The sequence below is a fragment of the Neofelis nebulosa genome, chromosome 1 (genome assembly GCF_028018385.1).
Source record: "Neofelis nebulosa isolate mNeoNeb1 chromosome 1, mNeoNeb1.pri, whole genome shotgun sequence".
Taxonomy (NCBI): Eukaryota; Metazoa; Chordata; class Mammalia; order Carnivora; family Felidae; genus Neofelis; species Neofelis nebulosa.
The window spans coordinates 139251283-139275029 of record NC_080782.1 but is presented as its reverse complement, the minus strand read 5'-3'; the positions used below and the strand labels follow the sequence as shown (position 1 = coordinate 139275029).

The following is a 23747-nucleotide window of genomic DNA, read 5'->3' as shown; positions in this document are numbered from 1 at the left end:
GTTCTGATTACTATTTCTTCTTTAAAGTATTAAGACAGCCTTTCCATAAGCATATCCTATAATTTGTATTTAAATTAGTGTCTTACCCCCCCAACCCCCATTATTTGAATTACCAAATCAGGTTTGGTGTGCTTTGTAAAGTTTTATTCAAATGTGTTCATCCCATGGTCTTACTTTTGCCTTACAGGTAAGCAGTCAGTTTATGATTGCTTTTAGAATTTGTTTTATTTGGTTGTTTGTTTTGATTTGTTTTTATTGGATCATCAGGGAAATGCCTCACAAATGCTGGTGTTATCTACAATCTGTAATTGAGTCACATTGTTATTCAACATATAATTAGGTCATTGGAACAGATCAAAAGTGTATAAAATGTGGCTTTAAAGTATTCTTCCCAGTCAAAAAGGAATTGAGTTGGTCAGAGATTGTCAAATAGGTTTTGAAGTGTTATGAGGCCAGATTTTTTTTGGATTATGCTTTTGTTTTTTCAGGTGTTTGTGGTTTTGTTTTTGTTGTTGTTGTTGTTGTTTTAATATAGGGCAGAGATTAATGGAATTTATTGCCTTTCTTCTTCTGTAAGAAGAATAGTAAGATGTAAGAATTAGTCGAGGTGTTAAGATAAATTTAAAATCCAAGGAAAATCAGGAATGTATTTTAAGAGAGTCAGTTTCAGTGTCTCCTTTACATTTGTCAACGGGGTCAATTAAATTTATAAATACAGTGGGAAATATATTTTGGGAAAAATCAGGATTCCAATTAATTTCACTAAGAAAAGAGCTAAACTTGTAGCACAGTACAATACATGTCAGTAAATACTTATGGAATGAGTGAGTGACTGAATGGAGACATCACTTGATCCAGTAGTTTTCAACCTGGAGGGACCTGGCTTCTGATCCTGACTGCCCCCTACCCTCTGAGAAACCTCGCACAGGTGATTTAGCCTTTCCAAGCCCCACATCTTTCCTGTGTAGAATTTGCATGATGATGGTGTCTCACAGTATTGTGAAAATTAACTAAGATGAGCGGCTTGGCACAAAGTAGGCATTAAGTAAATATTATTGTAGTTTTAAACCACTGTGAAAATGTCCATATTTGGTAGGTCAAAATTCTGGAAAGTTAATATGACTCAGTCCACTCTTAATCCTCACAACACATGAAATGATTCTGGTTTGTTTGTTTTTGTTTCTTTCACAAAGAATTTAGCCCATACTGAAGGTTTGGGGAAAGTTTCTTAAGGGAAATAATGCTTGAGCGGAGACTTGGAGGTAGGGGTTGGCCATTTGAAAAGAGGCAGGAAGGGCATTTCCGGTAATGGAGCTACTCTCTTAGTAAAAGGATAAACTAAGCTAAGCAGACTGTTTCACAAGTGTTGTCTGGATAGATTGAGTCTCACCAGATCTTACCAGCTCTATTATGCTCTGTTGTCAACGGCAGAGTCTACTGGCCCAAGATCCTTATCATGAAAAATGTTTGAGCAAAACATTCGAATATATGCACATTTAGTAATAACTTATATAACTGTGCTCCTGTATAAATCCATACATTAACAATTAGGAAGGATAGGGGCGCCTGGGTGGCTTAATTGGTTAAGCATCCGACTCTTGGTTTTGGCCCACAGTTCGTGGGTTCAAGCCCCGTGTCAGGCTCTGTACTGTTGCTGTGAAGCCTGCTCTAGATTCTCTGTCTCCCTCTCTCTGCCCCTCCCCTGCTCATACTTTCTCTCTCTCTCTCTCTCTCTCTCAAATAAATAAACATTTTTTTATTAGAAAGAATATATTTATTTTTTTAATTTAAAAATTTAAAAAGTCTATTATTTATTTTGAGAGAGAGAGAATGCAAGCAGGGGAGGGGCAGAGAGAGGGAGAGACAGAGAATCCCAAGCATGCTCTGTACCACCAGTGCAAAGTCCAACCCGGGGATCGAACTCACGAACCATAAGATCATGACCTGAGGCGAAATCAAGAATCAGATGCTTAACTGACTGAGGCACCCAGGCCCCAAAATAAAAAGAAATTCTAATATCTGTTTTCCTGAATCGTGGTGATCTTGCTGAATTTCCCACATGCCTCTAGCCTACTTTAGAGACCACTGACCTAGAAAAAACATAATGAACATGGACAGTTTTCCTAATGCTTCCCAACCAGGTTTTATGAGAGTTTAAGGTTTATATTTTTCAGTTTCCGCAGGGTCTCATAAGTTCCAATCTGAAAAGTTAACATAATCATTGGCTGAAAGCTGATTGTATCCTAGGGATCCCTGTCAGGGTTATGCTTCCTAGGTACAGAAACAAAATCACACAGAAAGGTCATACCTGAACCTGACCTGAACTGTCCCACAGATATGCCCTGCTGATGATGAGCTTATGAATCAAAACTACAAAACACAGAAGAAAATAAATAGCTATGAGTGAGAGTCAACAGACACAAAACAACAGGATTAAACCCCAAGAATTTTAAGTAAAGGAAATGTAATGAAAACCAAAAATGAAGATGTGTTAAAATAATTGAAGGCATAGGAAAAGATCAAGCATCAAAGAAAAATAGACCAGGTAGATTTAGAAAAGAACCAGTAGAAATGAAAATATAGTTGTTATCATTAACTCAGTGGCATAAGAAGTGGTTTAGAGGGGCACCTGGGTTGCTCCATTGGATAAGCATCTGACTCTTGATTTTGGTGCAGGTCATGATCTCAGGGTCGTGGGATCAAGCCCCGAGTTGGGCTCCCAGCTGGGTGTGGAGCCTCTTGAGATTCTCTCTCCCCCTCTCTCTGCCCCTCCCCTGCTCATGCGTGCATGCTCTCTCACTCAAAATAAAAGAAAATAAAGTAAAGTAAAATAAAATAAAATAAGGAATTTAGAGACAGCCAGAGAAAGGATTTAATGCTGGATCTGAGGGGCACTATTGCTGTCACCATTTATAGTCACCATACCATTCAGATCATATCATGTGTACCCGGATACCCCACCTACCACTCACACAGGTAACACTGCTCACTGGCCCCAAAATCCACAGAAAAAGAGTACCCAGAAGCCCCCCTCCTCCCCCCCCAGCCTCTCAAGCTCAGCTTCATTGTTTTCTCAGACACAGCCACACTGGCGTCTGTTTTTCTAATATGACCACGCTTCCCCCTTTGAGCATGCTATGCTATGTGCCTGAAATATCCCACTCCTTTGCCCTATCAGCTCATTCTCCCAGTTCCTGTATCACCTTCCCAGGGAAGCGTTCCTTTGCTCCATAGGTTAACAAGGATGCTTTGTTACTAACACTTAAAACAGCTAGCCACTTCCTTCAAAGTACTTGTTTCCGTTTGTAATCCTACACTTATTACTGGGATTGTTTGAACACCATTCATTTTCCCCACTAGACTGTACGCCCTGTGTGTTTGGCCAACCATTGTGTCAGTGGTTGTACCCAGTAGGTGTTTGATGAATATTCCATAAGTACACAGCACATAAATTTTTATATTAAAATAGCTCTGAAGATGCTTGGTGTTTCAGTTTCTGTTGTTCCACGATGAGTTTGGTCTTTTTAGCTATAAAATGGTATTTCTTCTCTAAGATCTTTCGTAAGCCAAATTACATTATTTCTTTTCACATTTTTTTTTCTTTACCATTTTAAATAGGTTCTTGTGGCATTCAGCTTTCAAGGTCCTCAGATTTCTTCCAAGATAGTCTGTAAAGCCCTGTGAAACCATGGCACTTGTCTCTTTGAATTCTGTGAACAGTGCAGTTTTTTCCAGACACAGAGTTAGGTGCATGTTGGGAATGGTGTCACACACAAAATGAAGGATACGTGGCAACACTGGGCTCTTCAGACACAGATCTGGGTTTTTGTTTTTTTTTTATGTGGTCATCTGACTTTTTAAAAGTGTTCCTTTGAGGGGCGCCTGGGTGGCTCAGTCGGTTGAGCATCCAACTTCGGCTCAGGTCATGATCTCGCGGTTCGTGGGCTCGAGCCCCGCATCGGCCTAGGCTCTCTGATGTCAGCTCAGAACCTGCTTGGGATCCCCTGTCCTCCTCTCTCTCTGCCCCTCCTCTGCTCGCTGTCTCTCAAAAAAATACATAAACATATAAACAATAGTAAGTATTTATTCCTTTGATAAGTTTACTAGGACTCAATTTTGAAATTCTGAGCAGTTGCTGGGGTGCAGGTGAGCAGAAGCCTGAGGACTGCAGAGGCTCTGTGCACTGGTAGCTTCGGTCCCAGAGGACAGTGACACTGCAGCCCGCTTACTGCAGTGAGGAGGCATTGATTTTTCTCCCTCTCTGTTCTTAGCTGCACCTCTGAGGCAGGTCTGGTATGAAGCATCTTTCCTGGCAAGGAGAGGAAAACCTGTCATGAACTTTGTCACCCCAACAAACGGACATTTCAAGCCAAACCAGATGGAGGAGGAACAGGGCTTTAAAGACTCCTGAAAACCTCCCGACTTAGTTCAGCATCCTGGCTGTTGTGACAAGAGAGGTTCCCTGCAGTTTGTAACAAACCTTGACCGACAATAGGGAAGAAATTTTTTTTTTTTTTTTAATGTTTTGAGGAGAGAATAAAAGGATCAAATCAGTGAAAACAGTGCAGCTTTGTGCAGCGATCTCGGAAGGTTAGCAAAGTGGTCTTGTCCAAGTTTTCAACAAGATGTTCCGTTCCTGTTATAATTGGCTGCTGGGTAGGTTTGGACCTAACTAGAATGCCAGCGTTCGATTTCGCCGTGTCCTCGGTGGAGATGTGTCACCGTTTATGCTCGCCTTAGTGACAATTTTCTAAAATGGAAACTCGTGGGAAATCATTACAGTGTTTATATGTCTCCCTTGTCGGATGGCGTTATCCTGTGATATTTTACCAGTGTTTTCCACTGCATGATGGCATCTAGCAAAGGTTAAGGCAGAACAGGTCCCTCTGTAATTTTGTGACTGCATTTTACTTACTGAAGAAGAAAAGATAACTGACAATTAAGTATTTGGGATGTCACAGAAAGAACATGTGCAACTAATCAATGGTATCCTTTGGGAACATGATTTTATAAAGCTGATAAGGTAGAAAAATCGGGATTTTGTGATTTGTGTTACATGATGATAATTGCACCTTTTCAATAAAAAAGACATTTCTCCTGGAGTAAACATTGAGCTTGTGGGGGATGCTGGTAGCAATGCTGTTGTTTTTTTGCCCTATTCAGGCAATTTTTTTGTAAATGTTTTTGTAGTCTATGAGGTTTTTGGTTTGGGGTTTTTTTTGTTTTGTTTTTTGTTTTTGGCACCCATTCGTTTAGAGCGAGGTTTCTGCAGGAAACCTGTTGTAAGCAAAGTCATTTATTTATTATCCTGAAAGCTAGTAACACTGTATAAAGAATAATAATAATTATTTTTTGCTTCTTACAAGTTGCACTCAATTTCCCAGTTTTAATGCGTATCCGAGTTGGATACAGCAACAGCCCTCCATTGCATACATAGTATAGCACACACTTGTTCCATTTCTTGATTTTACCCCGTTTCCCATGTACCTCTTAATAATAACCTGGTTTTTAGTCTGCATGGCTCCTACGTGATGAATTACATGCACATTTCTTCAATGCGTTCTTCTGTTAATCCTACAGCTTCTACAATCTGCATGTGTATCAAAGCGCAACTAAAAGACATTCAGAGCCCAGGCTGTTTGGAAGCAGGCTCTTCCCCCACATGGGCCACTTTTGCTTGTTTTATTGCACAGGTTTCAATTAGATGTAGACAGGTACCTTCTCAGCTGGTTTGCACAGTGCTTTCTTCTCATTCCAGCAGCTTTGAACATCTCCACCTTCCTTTAAAAAAACAAAAACAGTTCATCGAAGGACCACACTCCTTGGCCCAGCGACACATCATTCTGTGCTTGGTACCTGCTATTGGGTGACCTCTTTTGGAAATGATTTTGAGCCTTTTCTTCATGTTCATTGCTCACCTCTAGGCCTTTCTAAATGTATTCTTATTTCTCATTTTGGGGGTGCTAGATAATATTGCATTAAGGGGAGCAAGAGGATTGGTTGCTTAGCTCGTTTTATAAAAGTTCTGGAAGCAACTCTTTTTTTTTTTTTTAATTTTTTTTTTCAACGTTTTTAATTTATTTTTGGGACAGAGAGAGACAGAGCATGAACGGGGGAGGGGCAGAGAGAGAGGGAGACACAGAATCGGAAACAGGCTCCAGGCTCCGAGCCATCGGCCCAGAGCCTGACGCGGGGCTCGAACTCACGGACCGCGAGATCGTGACCTGGCTGAAGTCGGACGCTTAACCGACTGCGCCACCCAGGCGCCCCCGGAAGCAACTCTTTTTGCTGACCTACCACTCGAGACAACAGCACTTGTATACAAGCACCTACTCTTTGTCTTACATCTGTGGTGTGAATTCTGCCCCTTGGGGTATTTGACTCATTACTTACACCTGTAAAATGGAATTTAATGGGATTTATTTCCAAGTTCTTCTCTAACTTGCCATATTCATTTTTGAATTGTGTTGTCCTGCTGCATAAATGAGTTGTCCAGCCGTCTGTCCAAACTCTGATCCAGTGTCAGACCTCTACCATCACAGTGATCAGTTAATCGATTAAGTAGCACTGGGTCTGGGGCCATCACTGCACTCCAGTTCAAAATGCTCCTCTCGTAACACATGTAGGGGACCCATGTCTCCTCGGTTGTACCCTGACCCAGCAGTGATGGCGTTTAAACAATATTTTCCTCCACGTTTTGCTAACCTTGTGAACCCTCAATACTACAGATTGCTAAATTCTAGAATTTCGTATGAAAGACACAGAAGCCATGAGTATGAACTCCTTTCTAATTTTTTTTTAAAATTTTTAACGTTTATTTATTTTTGAGAGACAGAGACAGACAGAGCATGAGCAGGGGGAGAAGCAGAGAGAGAGGGAGACACAGAATCCGAAGCAGGCTCCAGGCTCTGAGGTGTCAGCACAGAGCCCGACACGGGGCTCGAACCCACGAACCATGAGATCATGACCTGAGCTGAAGTCAGACGCTTGACCGACTGAGCCACCCAGGCGCCCCTGAACTCCTTTCTAAATTCAATGCACTAGTAGATTTTGAACCACCAGAAAGAATCCTTCCGAAAGTTAGCCCCAGTGCCAGATAAATATTTTCAACCACAGCCCAGAGCCGAAAGCACTAATGAATTCTAATAGCAAGGCAGCACACAGCCCAGTGGGGGTTGCAATTGACAAAGAGGCAGAAAACTAGAACAAGAGGGCCAGCGTGTCCTTTGGGGAGCTGGCCTACAGCACGGGCCCAACAGTGAGTGCTGCAGGCTCCCAGCCAAATGAAGAGTGTGCCCAGCAGCGTTACTGTCTTTCGGGAACTGAAAGCGGGTGTCCTTGGCTGGACTGTCAGGGGCCTGTGACTCCCCCTGCCACTGTCAGCACAGTTATGTATGTATGCATGTTTTTCAGCAAACGAGATTCTCAGGTTTGATCCAATTTTGAAAGGGATCCATGAATCATGGAGGGTTAAGAAGCCCCGGCTCACTAGATGGACAGTGATCCAAACTTCTAAAACCAATAAAAGAGGTTGTTGGGAATTGATATAACAAGACATTCTGAGGAAACAATGAACCTTTGTCGAAGACTCATGGTGTGCCAAAGACTCGGGGACATCACATCATCTTATCCTCACACTAATCCTGTGAGGTAGCCACAGGATTTTATAAAGCTGATAAGGTAGAAAAATAAGGGGTGTTGGAACCCAGTTCTTGTCCTAAAGCTCCATACGTCCTACCACACCATCCTGCCTCTCTAAGAAATGGAAATGACTAAACATTGAAAATTAATAAAAAAATCATACTAAGCAAGCTATAGCAATGGGGAAATTTAATTTGATGTCTAAAATGTAACTTCTATATAGTGATTTTATATTTATATTTATATAGAATATTTTTTATTTATTATAGGTTTATATGTATTTATTTACCTATTGAATAAAATTGGGTATTTAGACCTGACAGAGGTCCCAAGAAGGTGGAACGCTCCAGGGTGCAGTTTTAAGGAGTGATCTTCAGTGAAAGCTTCTCATAGAAAAACTTGTAAATGAACAGTCATGAGGCCCCACATCACTGCTGGGGTTCTCAGAGAGTGAGATCGTGTGTTTATGAACTGAACAATCTAGTTGAAACTCATGTAATGTCTCTTGTGCATCTTCGCGCTAATTAATGACAGTCATTTCACTTGTACTTATTATATTACATTAGGTAAACTCTACCGTTTTACACTCTACCTCTGTTTGGATTTAAGTATTAATCATTTTCTTACAAGCCTTAGCAGAGTTTAGGAGGTATTGCCACCATGTAACTGAATGCTTAACTGACCCACCCTCTTCCCCCAATGCTACTTTCTTTACAACTGTAAATCCTGAAATCCACATTGGTGACTTTTATGAAAAATATTATTTGAGAATTTTCAGTGAACAGTTAACAAAAATGCTCACAAATTTCTGGAGTTTTCGATGTTCCTTTTTTTGCAAATCTAGCTTACCTAAAAAAAAATGTGATCATCTCTTTGTAGTTACTCTGTTTGGGGAGGCTGAGCAGGATTAATTCCTGTCCTGGTGTTGCAGTGTAAACAGCTTTTTGCCTGTCTTTTGTCATTAATGATCATGCTGTAGATGTAGCCAGTGCATTGTAAGCCAATCTGTCAAGGCAAATAAACAATTCACCTTGTTAAAATTCCCTAAATCTTGCATTAATAAAACCAAACTAACCCCCTGAACACTCAAGAGATGTCTTCCTCCATACTGCGGTGATGGATGGCATGTCTAAAGATCCTGGAAATTAAGTAGTTCAGGTCATTAAAAGTGTCCCACACTTGTTATTGATTTAATTTATTTTAAAAGGTGGGGGTGGAGATAAGAGTGTTACCCCCCCATTTTTTTTTTAATCTGAAAGCTACCACTTGTACACATAATTAAAACTATTGCCTGGGTTACCAGCTCTGTATTTGTTACAACATTAAGCTTTATTATTCAGATAGGTATTGTATCATCCTGTTAAACAGATATCTAGAAACAAGGAAATAATCACTGCAACTTGACGGCAAACATTCCTGGGAGCTTCATATATATGATGATTTTTACAGCCTTTGAGTTCCAGGCACTGAAATAATGACCTTAGAGGCACTCCCAAAATTTCCTCAAGTAGATAAAAATTTAGGTGAAGGTCAATGGAAATAGTAATGAAAGCATGCCCCTGGAAAAGGGATTTTTTTTTTTCTATTTTGTGTACTGCTTTGTTTTCCTGCTTCTTTGCTTACTGTCCTTAAGCCTCAGTGGGTATAGCCGGCTATGTAAGGAATAGGAAGAGACCAAAACAGAGCTGGCTTTCCAGATGAGTCTTCTCCAGCAACTGAACAGCAGGAAGGTTGAGCCACTAGCATAGTGCAGGGGTCAGCCTATATTGTTCATTCCATTTCTATGTCCTGAACTGGGCAACTATCTGCAAACTGTGCTAGAAATACAACCACTCGGTGCGTAAAGTATGACTAAAAGCAACAGATTATGTTGAGCTAGGTATTTTAAATATACATCATTTGCCCTTTTTGTCATTGGAGCCTTATGCATCACGCTGCACAGCTGTACCTGATCAGCCGTGTGAGTGATACTTGACCATCACTTCTCACTGTCCTGTAAACCACACATGCTTATTGGGGTGTGGGGAGGAGAACCGTGATAAAATATGAAAAGGACCCTTGAAGAGAGTTCTGTTACTTTCAGAGATTATTGTACAGTCTTTGATGCTTTCTCCATGGTCTTTGAAAACAAAAACAAAGGTGCGGGAGGGAGGGGCAGATGTGCAATCGGTTCACACACCATGGTTCTCTTTGTAAAAAATAGGTACCCATGAAAATGCACTCTCTAGTTCTCCATTAGATTTCTCCTTGCACTTGCATAATTCGGATAGCCGAGAACTGACATGGTTCTGCCATTACGCCACGTCTTTAGTAGCATTCCCTAAATGGAAGAACAGTATAGATTTTTTTTTTTTTTAGTATATATGCTGATTTACACTTAGTGGTAAAGTTGTTACCCTTTAAGTGGAGCTGTCCACAGAGCAATTAATGTCACTTAATCCTAATGCCCAAAGAGGTGAGAGCTGAGGGATCTTGTCTCAATCTTCCAGTTAGCAAAGCCACGTGTAATATTTCCTAAACAATAGCGATCTCTTGTAGACACACACACAGCCCAGACCACCTTATCACTCAGTAAGGAAAATTTGATGTACATATCTTAGCAATATTATTGACGTACCCAGGTTTTTAAAATACTCTGATTGGAACCTCCATGAAGGCAAGAACTACATCTGCCTGGTCGCCCACTGACTTGCGCCCTTGTCAGCACCTGACATGCAGTAGATGTTCCGTAAATGCCGACTGGGTGAGAGAATAGATGAAATGGACTATTTGCTGGCACTGAAGAGCATGCATAGCTCCTGAATTCTTAGTGGGTAAGATGGGGACCACTCCCCATACAGAGTGTGAAGAATGATACTGCTAAGAACTTAGATGGGTGCTCATGATGTTTGGAAGTAGTTCGTTGGATAGATCGCCTAGCAAATTTTACTTTCTCCGTTCTGTTTTCTACTTTTGCAGGCTGTCATTTTAGAAAATGAAGAGCTCCCCAAGCTGTTCCTTGATTTCCTAAATGTGCGACACTTGCCCTCTCTACCAAAGGCAGAGAGTTGTGGGTAAGGATTGTTGTTCACCCATTGGACATGTATTTGAAACTACTCTGCAGTCACTTGTTGGCCTAACCAATAACCCCACTGGTACTGGAAAGGGCCAGCCTGGCCACACCCCTTCTCTCTGCCGGGACAGCACTCACGCGCCCCCTGCCTGTAGTCAAAGGAATTCCTCATCAGCCCTCCTCACTATATTGTGGCCAAATGACCAAGGCTTAGTAACTCAGCTTTAGACTTAAGGAATTGACTTTTTAAGTTCTGCTGCTTCATGGAGTGATGTTACAAGACAGGAGTTATGAATCTAGATAGCCTGTTGAGAGACTCATATATTTATTTGTGGATACTTCAGCTAGGCCTACATCCCCATACACATACAGTCACATAATCATAAAGCTGAGAAGGACCTTAAGATGATTTTACCCAACTGCCTTATTGTAGAGTGGAGTAAACCAAGGCACAGAATTAAGCATCTTTCCCACAATCTCTCACCTTGTAGTTGGTAGAGCCCAGGCCTTCCTGTGTGAACTCTCTCTGCTGCCCTGCTGCCTCTCTCGCAGAACCTTTTCCTGAGGGGCTGCAGACCCCCGTCTTTGTCTTCCACGGAACTAAACATTGGATACCCTCAGCACTTGGGAAGGTGTTCTTCTGCAGAATTAACTCTGAGACATGCTCCTCACCCAGCTCCGGACCCCTGACGTGCGTGAAGCTTGTTGCCGAAAGCAGTTAGCAACACCCCTGACCAATTAAATCCATTACGGAGAAACACATCATCACAAAGTCTCTGGGAGCCCAAGCGGAGGAAAGGGTTGTATTCATTCAAACTACAAGATTCCAGCTGACCACACCCAAAGTCGTGTTAAACCCCAGCCGTCCTCGGGGCGAGACGCTGCAGACACTAGACCCCTCACTGGCAGTGTTTGCTCAGGGCCACCTTCCACTCACCCCAGAGCGAGAATTACACACACACTGCTCACCAAATAGCAGGCGTTGTCAGTGTGCCCTGTTCTGACTTGCATGTACTTGCTATGAGGTGGGGGTTTATAGAGGGATGTTTTTAAGAAGAAATGTGGGAAATGACAGAGTGAAATCGTTTCTCCCTTATACAAGTCTGAAAGTAAAACCATCAGGTTTTTAAGTGATCGTCGGGAAAATTGACATTCGAGAATATCGTGCTCATAAGACTCCTTAGAAGGAGGCGTCAGTCATGCTGTGACTCTGGGAAAACCCCTTTCTTTTCAAAATGTTTCCCATTTCGGAGCTCTAGGATTGCTGGCTGGTTTTTTTTTTTTCCTTGGTTGGTGTAAACAGTCACCCAATTTATATGGTCTTTTTTCTCCTCTTTTAAAAAAATTTTTAGATCGTTTGATGAGACAGAATCTGAAGAATCAAGGTAAGAACTAATACTGGCCAGTCAAGACTTACATAAAACCAGGAATAGGACTGTGGTTTTGTGAAATGTTTAGTTAACCATGGTGTAAGGGTATCAAGTCATGATCTTCTTGAAAACGTTTGTTAGCAAATTGATTTTCAGATTATAAATATTTGATAGAAAGTTAGAGAAGTAAACAGTTATATCCAGGAGGGAAGCCATAGGAGCCCTGCATTGTTTTGTGCAAGTAATGAGAATACTCTTTTATCAATAATTGTGCTATGAGATTAAAAAAGACGACAGTGACGCTTTTCAGCAGTGATTTATCGTATAGATTGTAGATCTGCTTCAGATTCCACAAAGAAATGTTTAGAAGGTGAGCGCCCGGCTTGTTTATTCCCTGTAACTCGGCTTGCTATCCTTCACCCACACGGTTAGATACATAAACCTTGAGATGTCCCCACACAGCAGTTTGATCCCCTCAAAGCTAGTTTGTAGTGTTTTCTGTTTACCGTCGTCCCCTGATGCTGACATGCCTGTTCTTGACCTTTCCAGCAAACTGTCCCACCAGCCGGTGCTACTGTTCCTCAGGGATCCATACGTCTTGCCTGCAGCCAGCGGTAATCAAACCTGTCATCTGCTAACAGCTCTTTACTGATCTGACCCTGCACCACATAAACCACGTTTTTAATACAGGTCTAACAGAGTGACATTGGTCCAGGGCTTAATAATCTGCCAATAAAACAGTGCTCTTGGTGTAAGAGACATTCAGAATTTTAATTGGGGCAGGGCTTTCGGCAAGAAATGTAATTTTTCTTTCTACTTTACCAGGCGATTTTGAATTAGAGTAATAAGGAGGAAAGGTATTTATCGTCTTTTCATTTTTTTTTTTTTTTTTTGATGATGTTATTTGGGTCTCTGCATGTTTTTATCCAGATGCTGAGGTTTGATTCCAAGGCTCTGGTTCTTTTTTATTCAAATGCTTTTTCCCAAAAGCTGTCTGCGTATATCACATGTGTATCTCTACTTCCATTTCATTTATGGCATCTTAGGTGATGGAATGTATATTTTTAGAAGATATATACTTAAATATAATGAATTAATTTAAGCATAAATATAATCAATATTTTAGTTGGGTCCTTTCTTTGTGCCAAGAAATTTAAATTATTCAGAGTCCCTCTCAAAATGTTCCCTTGTCCAGCTCTTTGTGAGTACATTCTCAGACATCATCTCATTGCATTTTTTTTAACAGCCTTATGAACTAGGCAGAGCAGGTATCATCACTGGTTAATGAGAGAATCGGGGCTCAAGGAGGTCCCTGACTTGCCCAGTCTCCATAGTTGATGGGCAGACCCCTGGTGCCTGATTTCTTCTTGTGTGCTCTGTGCACAGAGTGAATTTTCAGCCTTTGTTTCTGAGAGTAACTAAATAGCATGGCAGCTAAACAGCAGTAGATAAATTATCTGTTGAAACCATTCCTACATTCTGACAATAAAACCTTATCACCAGCAAGAGAGAAAGGACCGTTCTGTAGCCGCAGTCCATGCACTGAGATCCCTGACTTAGCTGTCAGTTCAAAGAAGGCTGGCAGGACACAGCCCGGCTCTGGCGAGGGTCCATTCTTAACACCCTGATCAGAGGGAGCTTCCTTTGCTATATAAGAGTATAGTCTCATAGTATTTTTCCTATAAAATCCTTTTCAGTGAGGAATACTTAATCACCTTTCTCTAGCATTTGCTTCTGTGTTTAAAAAATACACATTAGGGGCCCCTGGGTGACTCAGTCAGTTAAGCGTCCGACTTTGGCTCAACTCATGATCTCACGGTTTGTGAGTTCGAGCCTTGCATCGGGCTCTGTGCTGACAACTCGGAGCCTGGAGCCTGCTTCAGATTCAGATCTGTGTCTCCCTCTCTCTCTGCCCTTCCCCTGCTCATGCTCGCTCGCTCTCTCTCTCTCTCTCTCTCTCTCTCTCTCAAAAATAAATACTAAAATTTTTTGAATAAAAAAAACCCCAGTATTCCATTCGCTTTGATTAGTGTCCTGACCGTTTGCTTCCTTTATAGTAGTGATCGCATACTTTGTTCCCTTCTTTTTCTCTGTCATGTTTACCTGCTAATCTCCAGCATCTAGCAAATGCTCAGCACTCGCTGGACAGTAAATACAGCACCTTGACCTGTGCTGTCCCCTGTGCTGGGAATGCCCTTCACCCAGACAAGGTGTGCACCCTGGCACCTGTGAGGACAGCTGGCTGCTGCACCCTCGTTCACACGGCACCTGCTCACAGAGGTCTTTCCTCACATTCCCATCCTGTTGCCCTCAAGCCCCGTGCCCTGTTTCATTTTCCCCCCTTTGCCTTTAAGCCACTGCTGGACCTGTCCAGGTGGTGCAGAATTTCTCTGAGTAATTCATGGTATTGTCCTTTTTGCTGAGCTTATTAAATCCATACTAAATATGCTGATGATGTAAATCACTAACCTTCAAATAGACTTTTATATTTTGGGTGGTAAAGGATAAATGCCTATATGCTAACAATGCATGTTCATATATGCTGTTTGGGCATCTAATTAAAAATTGATCATTATGGGGCGCCTACGTGGCTCAGTCTGTTAAGCATCTTACTTTGGCTCAGGTCATGATCTCACAGTCCATGAGTTCGAGCCCTGCGTCAGGCTCTGTGCTGACAGCTCAGAACCTGGAGCCTGCTTCAGATTCTGGGTCTTCCTCTCTCTGTTTCTTCCCCACTTGTATTCTGTTTCTCTGTCTCTCTCAAAAATAAAGAATTTAAAAAAAAATTTTTAAGAAAATTGATCAATATTTCCATTTATGGCTCTTGGTTTCAGTATACCTCTGTGAGGGAGAAAAACTTTTAGAACTAAAATGCACTTAGCAAAATCATGGTTTCTGATTGAGATCAACATATATAGGCTTAAGTTCTGTTGCAGATTATGAAAGATATGTTTTATGGAAAATTATGTTAACTTCATCTTGGATAAGAGCAAACAATAAGACATCAAGTGTCATCGCCTAAAGGTGATTGAATGAATGCTCATGTACTGGAGACATTTTTTTTAAGTTAGTTTATTTATTTTGAGAGAAAGAGAGCACAAGCAGGGGAGGAACAGAAGGAGAGAGCGAGAATCCCAAGCAGGCTGTACTCTGTCAGCACAGAGCCAGACGCAGGGCTAGATCTCACAAACCATGAGATCATGACCTGAGCCAAGATCAAGAGCCGAATGCTTAACCGACTGAGCCACCCAGGCACCCCTTGGAGATATTCTTAAAACCTGTTTTGTCTGCGTATTCATTTGCTTGCCTCCCTGACTAGCGTAGAAGTTCTGTGGCATGGGCAGGGACTGCTATTTACTTAGATCCCCGGTAATTAGACAGCGCTTGGTACTGATGGTAGCTGGTACTTCACCGTGTGCCCAGGTCGGGTTCAAGTGCTTTGTTTCTCCCACCAGTTTCTACAACAGCCTATCAGGTAGGTACTATTATGAAGTCCCTCGCTCGTCATGTGGAACTCGTCACCTCTTTGACCGTGTTCCTGTCTACTCTGAATGGCAGCCAGGGTCATCTTTGCAAAACACAATTCATTTCCCTCTCCCTCTGCTTAAATTCCTTCAGGAGCTTCCCATTGCTTTTCAGATGAAGCCACAGTTCCTGTGCTTGAGTTGGCCTTCCTGCCCCCAGGCCTCTCCCTCATTCCCTTTTCTTCTTTTTTGTTTCTTTTTTAAGGATTATTTATTTTTGAGAGAGAGAGGGAAAGAGAGAGACGGCGTGAGGGAGGGAGGGGGACAGAGGATCCAAAGCAGGCTCTGTGTTGACAGCAGTGAGCAGCACAATGTGAGGCTCGAACCCACAGACCATGAGATCATGACCTGAGTGGAAATCAGGAGTCAGACGCTTAACCTGCTTAACCGACTGAGCCACCCAGGCATCCCTCATTCCCTTTTCCACCCTGGCCCCCATTTCAGTCTTTGATCCTTCCAGGGTCCCTCCTGCCACAGACGTGCCACATGGCTAGCTCCTCTGCCTAGTCCACTCCTCCAAGAACATTTCTGCTCTGCCTTGCGAGTGCTTTTACAGAGTAGGAACTCTCTAGAGGTTGGATTACTACGTGAACAGTGCTTGTCGTAAAGTTTTTGTCTTAAAGTATTGGACCAGCTAATTTCCTCACATAATAACTGTATTATTTAAAGTGGGTGGCTTAGCATAGATCCTGGGTATAATCATGTGCAGCTTGAAGTTTAGAAATTGAACCTCTGAGCCGTGTGATGGATAGGTCCCCCTGTGCAGCTTACCATTCGTATTCTCCCTGCTCCGATCACTGGCTCGTGGCTCCACATCCATACACCTCTGGGTTTCCTTTGTATCTCCTCTAAAAACGTGGCTGGTTTTTCAAGTTTGACAAGATGGTTTTTGTCGGAAATGTGCCCTTTTAAGCTACGAAGACGGCCCCCCAATGTTACGGCTCCTTGGAAGCTCACGTAACAGCACGATCATCCTCGAGACAACTTGGACTAAACGCTCCTGTAAACCACAATGGAAAAACTGCAGCCGAGTATTCCCTGTAGAAATCTTGGAATTCCTTCAAGTATATTGAGATTTTGTTAGAAATTGAATTGCCAGTGTAATCCATCTTCCTTGTGAGAAAACATTCAGATAAAGAGCTGGGGCCTAGCAGCATTAACCATTAGAACATCCCTTAAATCAATAAGCTACAAATCTGGCCGTGCATTCCTGCAGCGCCTGGCCCTGCACTAAAGTGGCTTTAGGCCAAGGCACCGTGACAGATAACGCATCCTAAACAAGGTGATGCGGATCCCTAAGTTACCGTGGGCCTCACCTCTTTAAATTCTACCAAACGCAATTGTATTTCGTATTTCACTGATGTGCTTAAGAAAAGCTGTGTTCCTTTTGTTTTTCAGATTTTCCAAATGTGGTTATTGAAGGAGTTCTCCACGGGATATTTTACCCTCATCTGCAGCCCAGGTAGAAATCCTACATGGCTGGAAGGAGCTGAAGCAGGTCTCACGGAAATCGATACCTACCAAATTAACCTAAACTCTATGACATAACAGCTCTAGCTAGTGGTAAAATTCACAGTCCCAGCTTAATTCGGGGCAGGGACATTTCCATTAGAATGGTGCTTTTAAAAATAGAAACTGAACCCCTGGCAGTGCTGAGGTTAGGGCCCAGCATTTGAGAAGGAGAAGGTAGCTGCCAATTTCGAACCTGGTGAGAGGGTTGTAGAATGTCCCTGTGAGCACCGAACATAACAAAACGAAGGTACTCTCTGCTTTCGTTGCACCACTTGCTAATTGAACTTCTTATCCTGAAACATACAGAGACTCATCTACTTCGGTAACTTTTTGTCGTTGTTGTTCAGATTTCGTGACACACTAATCTTTTCATCATGAGATTTTCTCCGTCAGCGATACGTGTATTCTGAAGTGCCCGCACCGGGAGAGTATCACAGAAACATGCTGTGCTAAATGTGAGGATGGAACTAAACTGGAAATTATATTTCGCTGTCAATGTTAGGGCATTTTTAAAAAACCATGTCATTTCTATTTACATTGCAGTAGGGTTGCATCTTACCTAGGCATTCGCTTCTGGGGTCAGTACCTAAAATAAAATGGAACATCGAGATCATCCTCGACTGCCCTTCAGAAAGGCGCCATCAATGAACCCTGTACATCCAACACATCCAGGTTTTCTGCCAATGTTGGCAGAAATGACCGTTTCTTCTGTTGAAGACCAATGGGAGTTGGTGTTTGTTTAGGACACTTTTGTATAAAACCACATACCTTTCCACACTAGAATCGTACTTAGCCCTGCAAGATGCTTGCTTTCCGAGAGACAGATGTGAACTGACTTGCCTGAGGAGACACCAGAGTGACAAGCCTCATTTTGATTTCCTCACGGTTCTTCAGCACTCATTGAGGTTTACTCGTTCATTAAATAAGTAGAATTGCCACCGGATTGTTATTTTCCTTATCGTTTCCTTGTTACCTCCTCTATGGAATTTATGTAAGTTAAATGTGTGTATCATCTAACGCCACTCTACATCTCACACAAGTTCGTATTTTGAGGAGTACGAGGATAAAAACATATATGCAAACAATGTACGTGCTCTATTCAGGCATTTCATGGAAAACTCATAGCTAGCCTATTTATGGTTATTAATTTTACCAAGCTGCTTTGTGGGAGAAAAATATTTGGATTCAAGACCAATAACTGAATCATGGTTTTTGGTTAGGATACATATATGTGTGTGTGTGTGTGTGTGTGTGTATGTGTGTGTGTGTGTGTGTGTATACACACATATATACATATATATATGTTATATATATAACATATATACACACACACACACACACACACATATATATATATATATATGTTTCAAGCCTGCTGCAGACTTTTAGAGATACATTTATGATAGCTATGTGACTTCATGCTGGAAACACGCAAGGACTAAATAATCAAGTGTCATGAACCGAAAATAACTGAATGCTCAAGTGTTGGGAGATATTTTTTAAATGTTTCATTGTTAGCTATTTTGAGTTAAATAAAAACAGAGATGAAGAAATATTTCAATTTGTCTCCTCCTAGGATTTTATTGGAAACACCAGTTGTGTCTTATCTCTTTATACACACACACACACACACACACACACACACACACACACACACACAACTTCTCACATACATACTCACATTTATCTCTAATTGAAGTGTTAAATTACCACATCTGTTAAGCCAGTAGGTACCCATTAAATAGTTGATGATTTACCAAGATAGTAAGAATTTTTTTTAATATGTAAACCAAGCCCTGTTGGTGGCGCACACCTCAGGAAACGTTTTTTGAGGATTTTTATTTAGTGATGACTTTTATTTTTTATTTAATTTTTAATGTGTAATTTTGTGTTTCATTTCAATTCTGTTATAGGAAATAGAAACCACGGTAGGTATTTTAAGCAGGATGGAATAGTGAGAAATTGGATGCTCGTAGAATCTTTTGGAAGGATGAGGAGAGTGAACTTCAGTGGATAATCCAGGAATGACTTCCAGAATCCTCCAGCAACATCTAATACCCACCTGCCAGGGGAGCTACAACCTCTGCCTTAAGCAGGAATTCAGGGAGTCAGGAGGCTGCTTCTGGAGCTATTGAGGTCAAAACAAAACAAAAAAACTCCACTGTAGCTGTGATCCGGGTATCAGCAAGCAAGATCAGGAGGTAATTGTTCCCACTATAACTGCCTCATAGCAGGAATCTGGGGACTGGGCCCTGGAACAGAGTGTCCACCTTTACCAGCTGCACTAACATCCCCTCTCAACACCCTTGACTTTGCTTGCCCACAGCTACAGCTGGAAGATGGTGTTCACCCACCTCCATTTTCCATCTCATGAAAGCATATCCAATTGGCAGAACCTTATGATCAATCCCCAGCCTCAAGGGAGTCTGGGAGGGCGTGGAACTGCCTGGTCCCTGCGCTGCAGGAATGGACATTGGAAAGAGGCTGGAATATATTTCCATGGTTGAAAATTTAATAACAACATAAAAAAGGATATATAAAAAAAGAAAAATCTCCCACCCCGTCTCCTACATCCCGTCCCCGCCCCCCAAACAACCACTGTGCTTAGTTTATATGTGTACCTACAGAGATTTCAGCCACATACATGCAAAATCATGTTTAGTATACATATTCCATTTCTCCCTTTTTTACAAAACAAGGATTTTCCAAGACATGGATTCATAGACAATAGAGCAGTAAAAGAGTAAAGGGAAGAAAAAAATAAAAGGAAGGGTAACCACACTGTCCCTTAAAGCAGGAGCCCGGGACAGCTGTCATCTGCTATGCTCCTAGTTCATGAATCTGGTGGTGTGTCTGGGCTGGGTCTCAGACGGTCTCCCGGTGCTTCCTGCGCAGCCTCTCGGGTCTCACCTCCATCATCTGGCCATTTCCCGACCAGCACCCCTTCTGTCCTCTTTGACCCACCCCACTTTTTCAAACAGCTCTCTATCTCTGCCACCCTGAATACACCAACCGTCCCTACCTGGTAAATCCTCAGTCAGTTCGCTTTGAAAAGTGTAGAAATGTAATCCACTCGGTTTACAAAAATAAAAACGTCAGTAGAAAACAACATATGTGAATTGCCAACCATTTGAAACAAATTTTTTACTTTAAAATTCTAGCCTCCCCAATAAAAATATTTTTTGATTTTAAAGAAGTGTCAAAATCTTATGATCACAGTTTAGAAATAACACATGGCTTTCATATCATCTGTCACCTGTGATCAAATGATAAGGGCTACTTAATAAGGATTCTGGCACACCCTTCAGAGTGACTACTATAAAAAAAAAAGCAAATAACAACTTGGCAAGGATGCGGAGACCTTGAAACTCTTGTACGTGGCTGGCGAGAATGTAAAAAGGCACAGCCTCAGTGGAGAACGGCATGGCATTTTTTCAGAAAAGTATACAAAGTGACCATGTGAGCTAACCATTCCACTTCTGGGTATAGACCCGAAAGAAGCGAAAGCAGGGACGTGAGCAGATCGTTTAAACACCCACGTTCTTGCCAAGAGGCGGAAGCAACCCAAGCGTCCATGAATGGATGAGTGGAGAAACAAAATGTGGTAGATACGTGCAACGGAATGTTATTCAGTCTTGAAAAAGGAAGGAAATTCTGACCTGTGCTACAACACGGATGAACCTTGAAGATATGCTAAGTGAAATCGGTCACCAGGGATGACTACTGTGTGGTTCTCCTTACGTGAGGTACCTAGAATAGTCCAGCTCATGAAAACAGAAGGTGGAATGGTGGTTGTCAGTGTCTGGGGGGAGGGAGAAATGGGGCATTAATGTTCACTGGATTTCAGTTGGGGAAGAGGAGAAAGTTCTGGAGATGGGTGGTGGTGAGAGCTGCACAACAGTGTGAATGTGTTTAATACCACTGAACTCTACGCTTAAAAATGGTTAAAATGGTAAGTGTTATGCCTATTTTACCGAAAAATTTTTTAAGTTGTTTTTAAAGGATTTTTGAGTAAGGATGTAACAACCAGTTAATGATACTTGCCAGGGTGCAGAACAGATTTTGGCACACATACTTGGTATTAGTCTCATATCCCTGACAACCTCAGATTCTAAAATGATATATTTTTTTAAATTTTTTAATGTTTATTTTTGAGAGACAGAGCCTGAGCACAAGAGTGGCAGAGAGAAAGGGAGACACAGAATCCCAAACAGTCTCCAGGCTCTGAGCTGTCAGCACAGAGCACAATGTGGGGCTTGAACTCCTAAACCGTGAGACCATGACCTGAGCCAAAGCCGGATGCTTAACCAACTGAGCCACTGAGACGCCCCTAAAACAATAGCTGTAAGTCAGATATATATGTATCAGAATCTCCTAGGACTCAATCATTAAATCTGGCTGGGTGCATCCTGTCTTTGGTTACTGAGAAAAACTGCCTAGGTGATTCTGATACTCACCTATGTTGGGAACCACTGAGGGATGTGAAGATGACAGATGGTTTATGAACAACCGTTTTTTTTTTTTAAAGTTTACTTATTTATCTTGAGAGAGAGTGCACATGAGCAGGGGAGAGGCAGCAAGAGAGGGAGAGAACAAGAATCCCAAGCAGGGTCCACACCATCAGCATGGTGCCAGACACAGGGCTTGAACTCACGAACTGTGAGATCATGACCTGAGCCAAAATCAAGAGCCGCTACTTCACCGACTGAGCCACCCAGGTGCCTCGAACTACCTTTTTTTAATGGTTACTGACTTGTATACTTCGTGCAGGACCCAGTCTCAGGAGAACATCAATTTAGCCCTAGGGTGGCAGGTGGCCACAGGGAGGTACTTGTCTTAGTGGTTCTGGCTGTGTAACAGAAATGCCACAGACACGGTGTCCTATGAACATCCAAATTTATTTCTCAAAGTTCTGGAAGCTGGAAAGTCCAAGATAGGGCACTGGCACATTCAGTGTCTGATGAGCGTTCTCTGCTGTGTCCTCACGTGGTGGAAAAGGGGCAAGGAATCTCTCTGGAGCCTCTTACAAGGGCACCAAACCCTAATTACCCCCTAAAGACCCAACTCCTTCTGGTCTCTGCTTGAAACACCCTTTCTGTCTCCCTTGAGAAGATGCTCACACTCACCTGTTAGGTCTCAGCTTAAATATTCCTTCCACAAAGAGCCCCTCGTTGGTCCCGCCACTCTGCACCATGAGTTTTTAGAATTTTTATTGTCGAAGTATTGTTGACATATATTAGTTTCAGGTGTACAACATTAATGAGTCAACAATTCTGTACCTCACACAGTGCTCAGCGCGGTAAGTGTAGTCCCCACCTGCCACCATACGATGTTATTACATTATTGCTGATTATATTCCTTGTGCTATAGTATTCATCGCGGTGACTTATTTTATAACTGGAAGCTCACGCCTCGTAATGCCCTTCACCCTATTTTGCTCATCTCCCCACTCCCCTCCCCTCTGGCAACCACCAGGTTGTATCTGAGTCTGCTTGTGTGTTTGTTCATTTGTGTTTTAGATTCCACATACGAGTGAAATCATATGATACTTGTCTTTCTCTGGCTTACTGTGTATCATAGCAAAGTGTTCCTTCTTAGCATTTAACCAAAGAACATGAACTCCGTGAGAGCAGGGCCGTTTTCTGACTTGTTTACACTCCATTATGGGGCCAGGAGTAGATCTCAGGAGCCACTGTGGAAGGAGTAGGTAGCCAGCACCCTGTCTTCCCAGCCCCAGCTCAATGCTGGCTACGTGCTCCACAGCAGAAGCTTCGTAGATGCATGTGGAGTCAATAACCTTGAGTTAGGATTTGCTAACATCTTCCCAAGTTCCCATAATGTTTCATTACATCCCGACTGTTCTGAAAACAACCGTTTTCTACAGTTTGCTCATGAACTTCACATACAGAGTGGTAATAGGTTGGGTAACTACACACTTGGATGATTTCTTTTTTTTTTTTTTTTTTTAAACATTTATTTATTTTTGAGACAGGGAGACACAGAGCATGAACGGGGGAGGGTCAGAGAGCGAGGGAGACACAGAATCCGAAACAGGCTCCAGGCTCTGAGCTGTCAGCACAGAGCCTGACGCGGGGCTCGAACTCACAGACCACGAGATCATGACCTGAGCTGAAGTCGGCCGCTTAACCGACTGAGCCACCCAGGCGCCCCTTGGATGATTTCTTAAACTCTCCTGTTAACAAATGATTCAGCTAATTCAGTGATTACAAACCATGGTTGTGTGACACCATAGGGTGTGGTTTTTGAGGTTTAGACCCAGGACCAGCATCAACCAAGAACTTGTTAGAAATATAATTTCTCAGGTCCTGCCCCTGCAGTCTTAGATGCTCTGAACCTGGGGCCTGGAGATCTGATAAGCCCTTGAGATGATTCTTGTGCACAGAAATTGTGAGAACTGTAACCCTAGGACATTTCAAAGTATTTTCATGTTGTGTATTTTTTTTATATGTTTCAATTATTTTTTGATTAAAAAAAAAAACCCTCAATACTTCTAGGGGAACCGGACACAAAGTTAAATCAAGTCAGGATGGTACAATAGAAGGCTGGTGATACCTTTAGGACAACAGTCCAACCCGTCAGCATCTCAACAAAACTAACAAGGTATTTTAAATGTAGTAAAAGATAAGA

The 23747-nt window shown here is 42.1% G+C and overlaps 1 protein-coding gene across 1 annotated transcript in view; it reads left to right on the top strand.

Moving 5' to 3' along the window:
* Positions 1–18654, top strand: part of SNX24 (sorting nexin 24) — a 156688-nt gene extending 138034 nt beyond the window's left edge. Inside the window, exons 4-7 of the mRNA XM_058737891.1 lie at positions 10600–10694; positions 12046–12078; positions 12613–12677; positions 16986–18654. Of these exons, the coding sequence (XP_058593874.1) occupies positions 10600–10694; positions 12046–12078; positions 12613–12677; positions 16986–17053 (261 nt within the window). The 3' untranslated portion in view covers positions 17054–18654. The remainder of the gene's footprint in view (positions 1–10599; positions 10695–12045; positions 12079–12612; positions 12678–16985) is intronic.
* The last annotated feature ends 5093 nt before the right edge of the window (positions 18655–23747 follow it).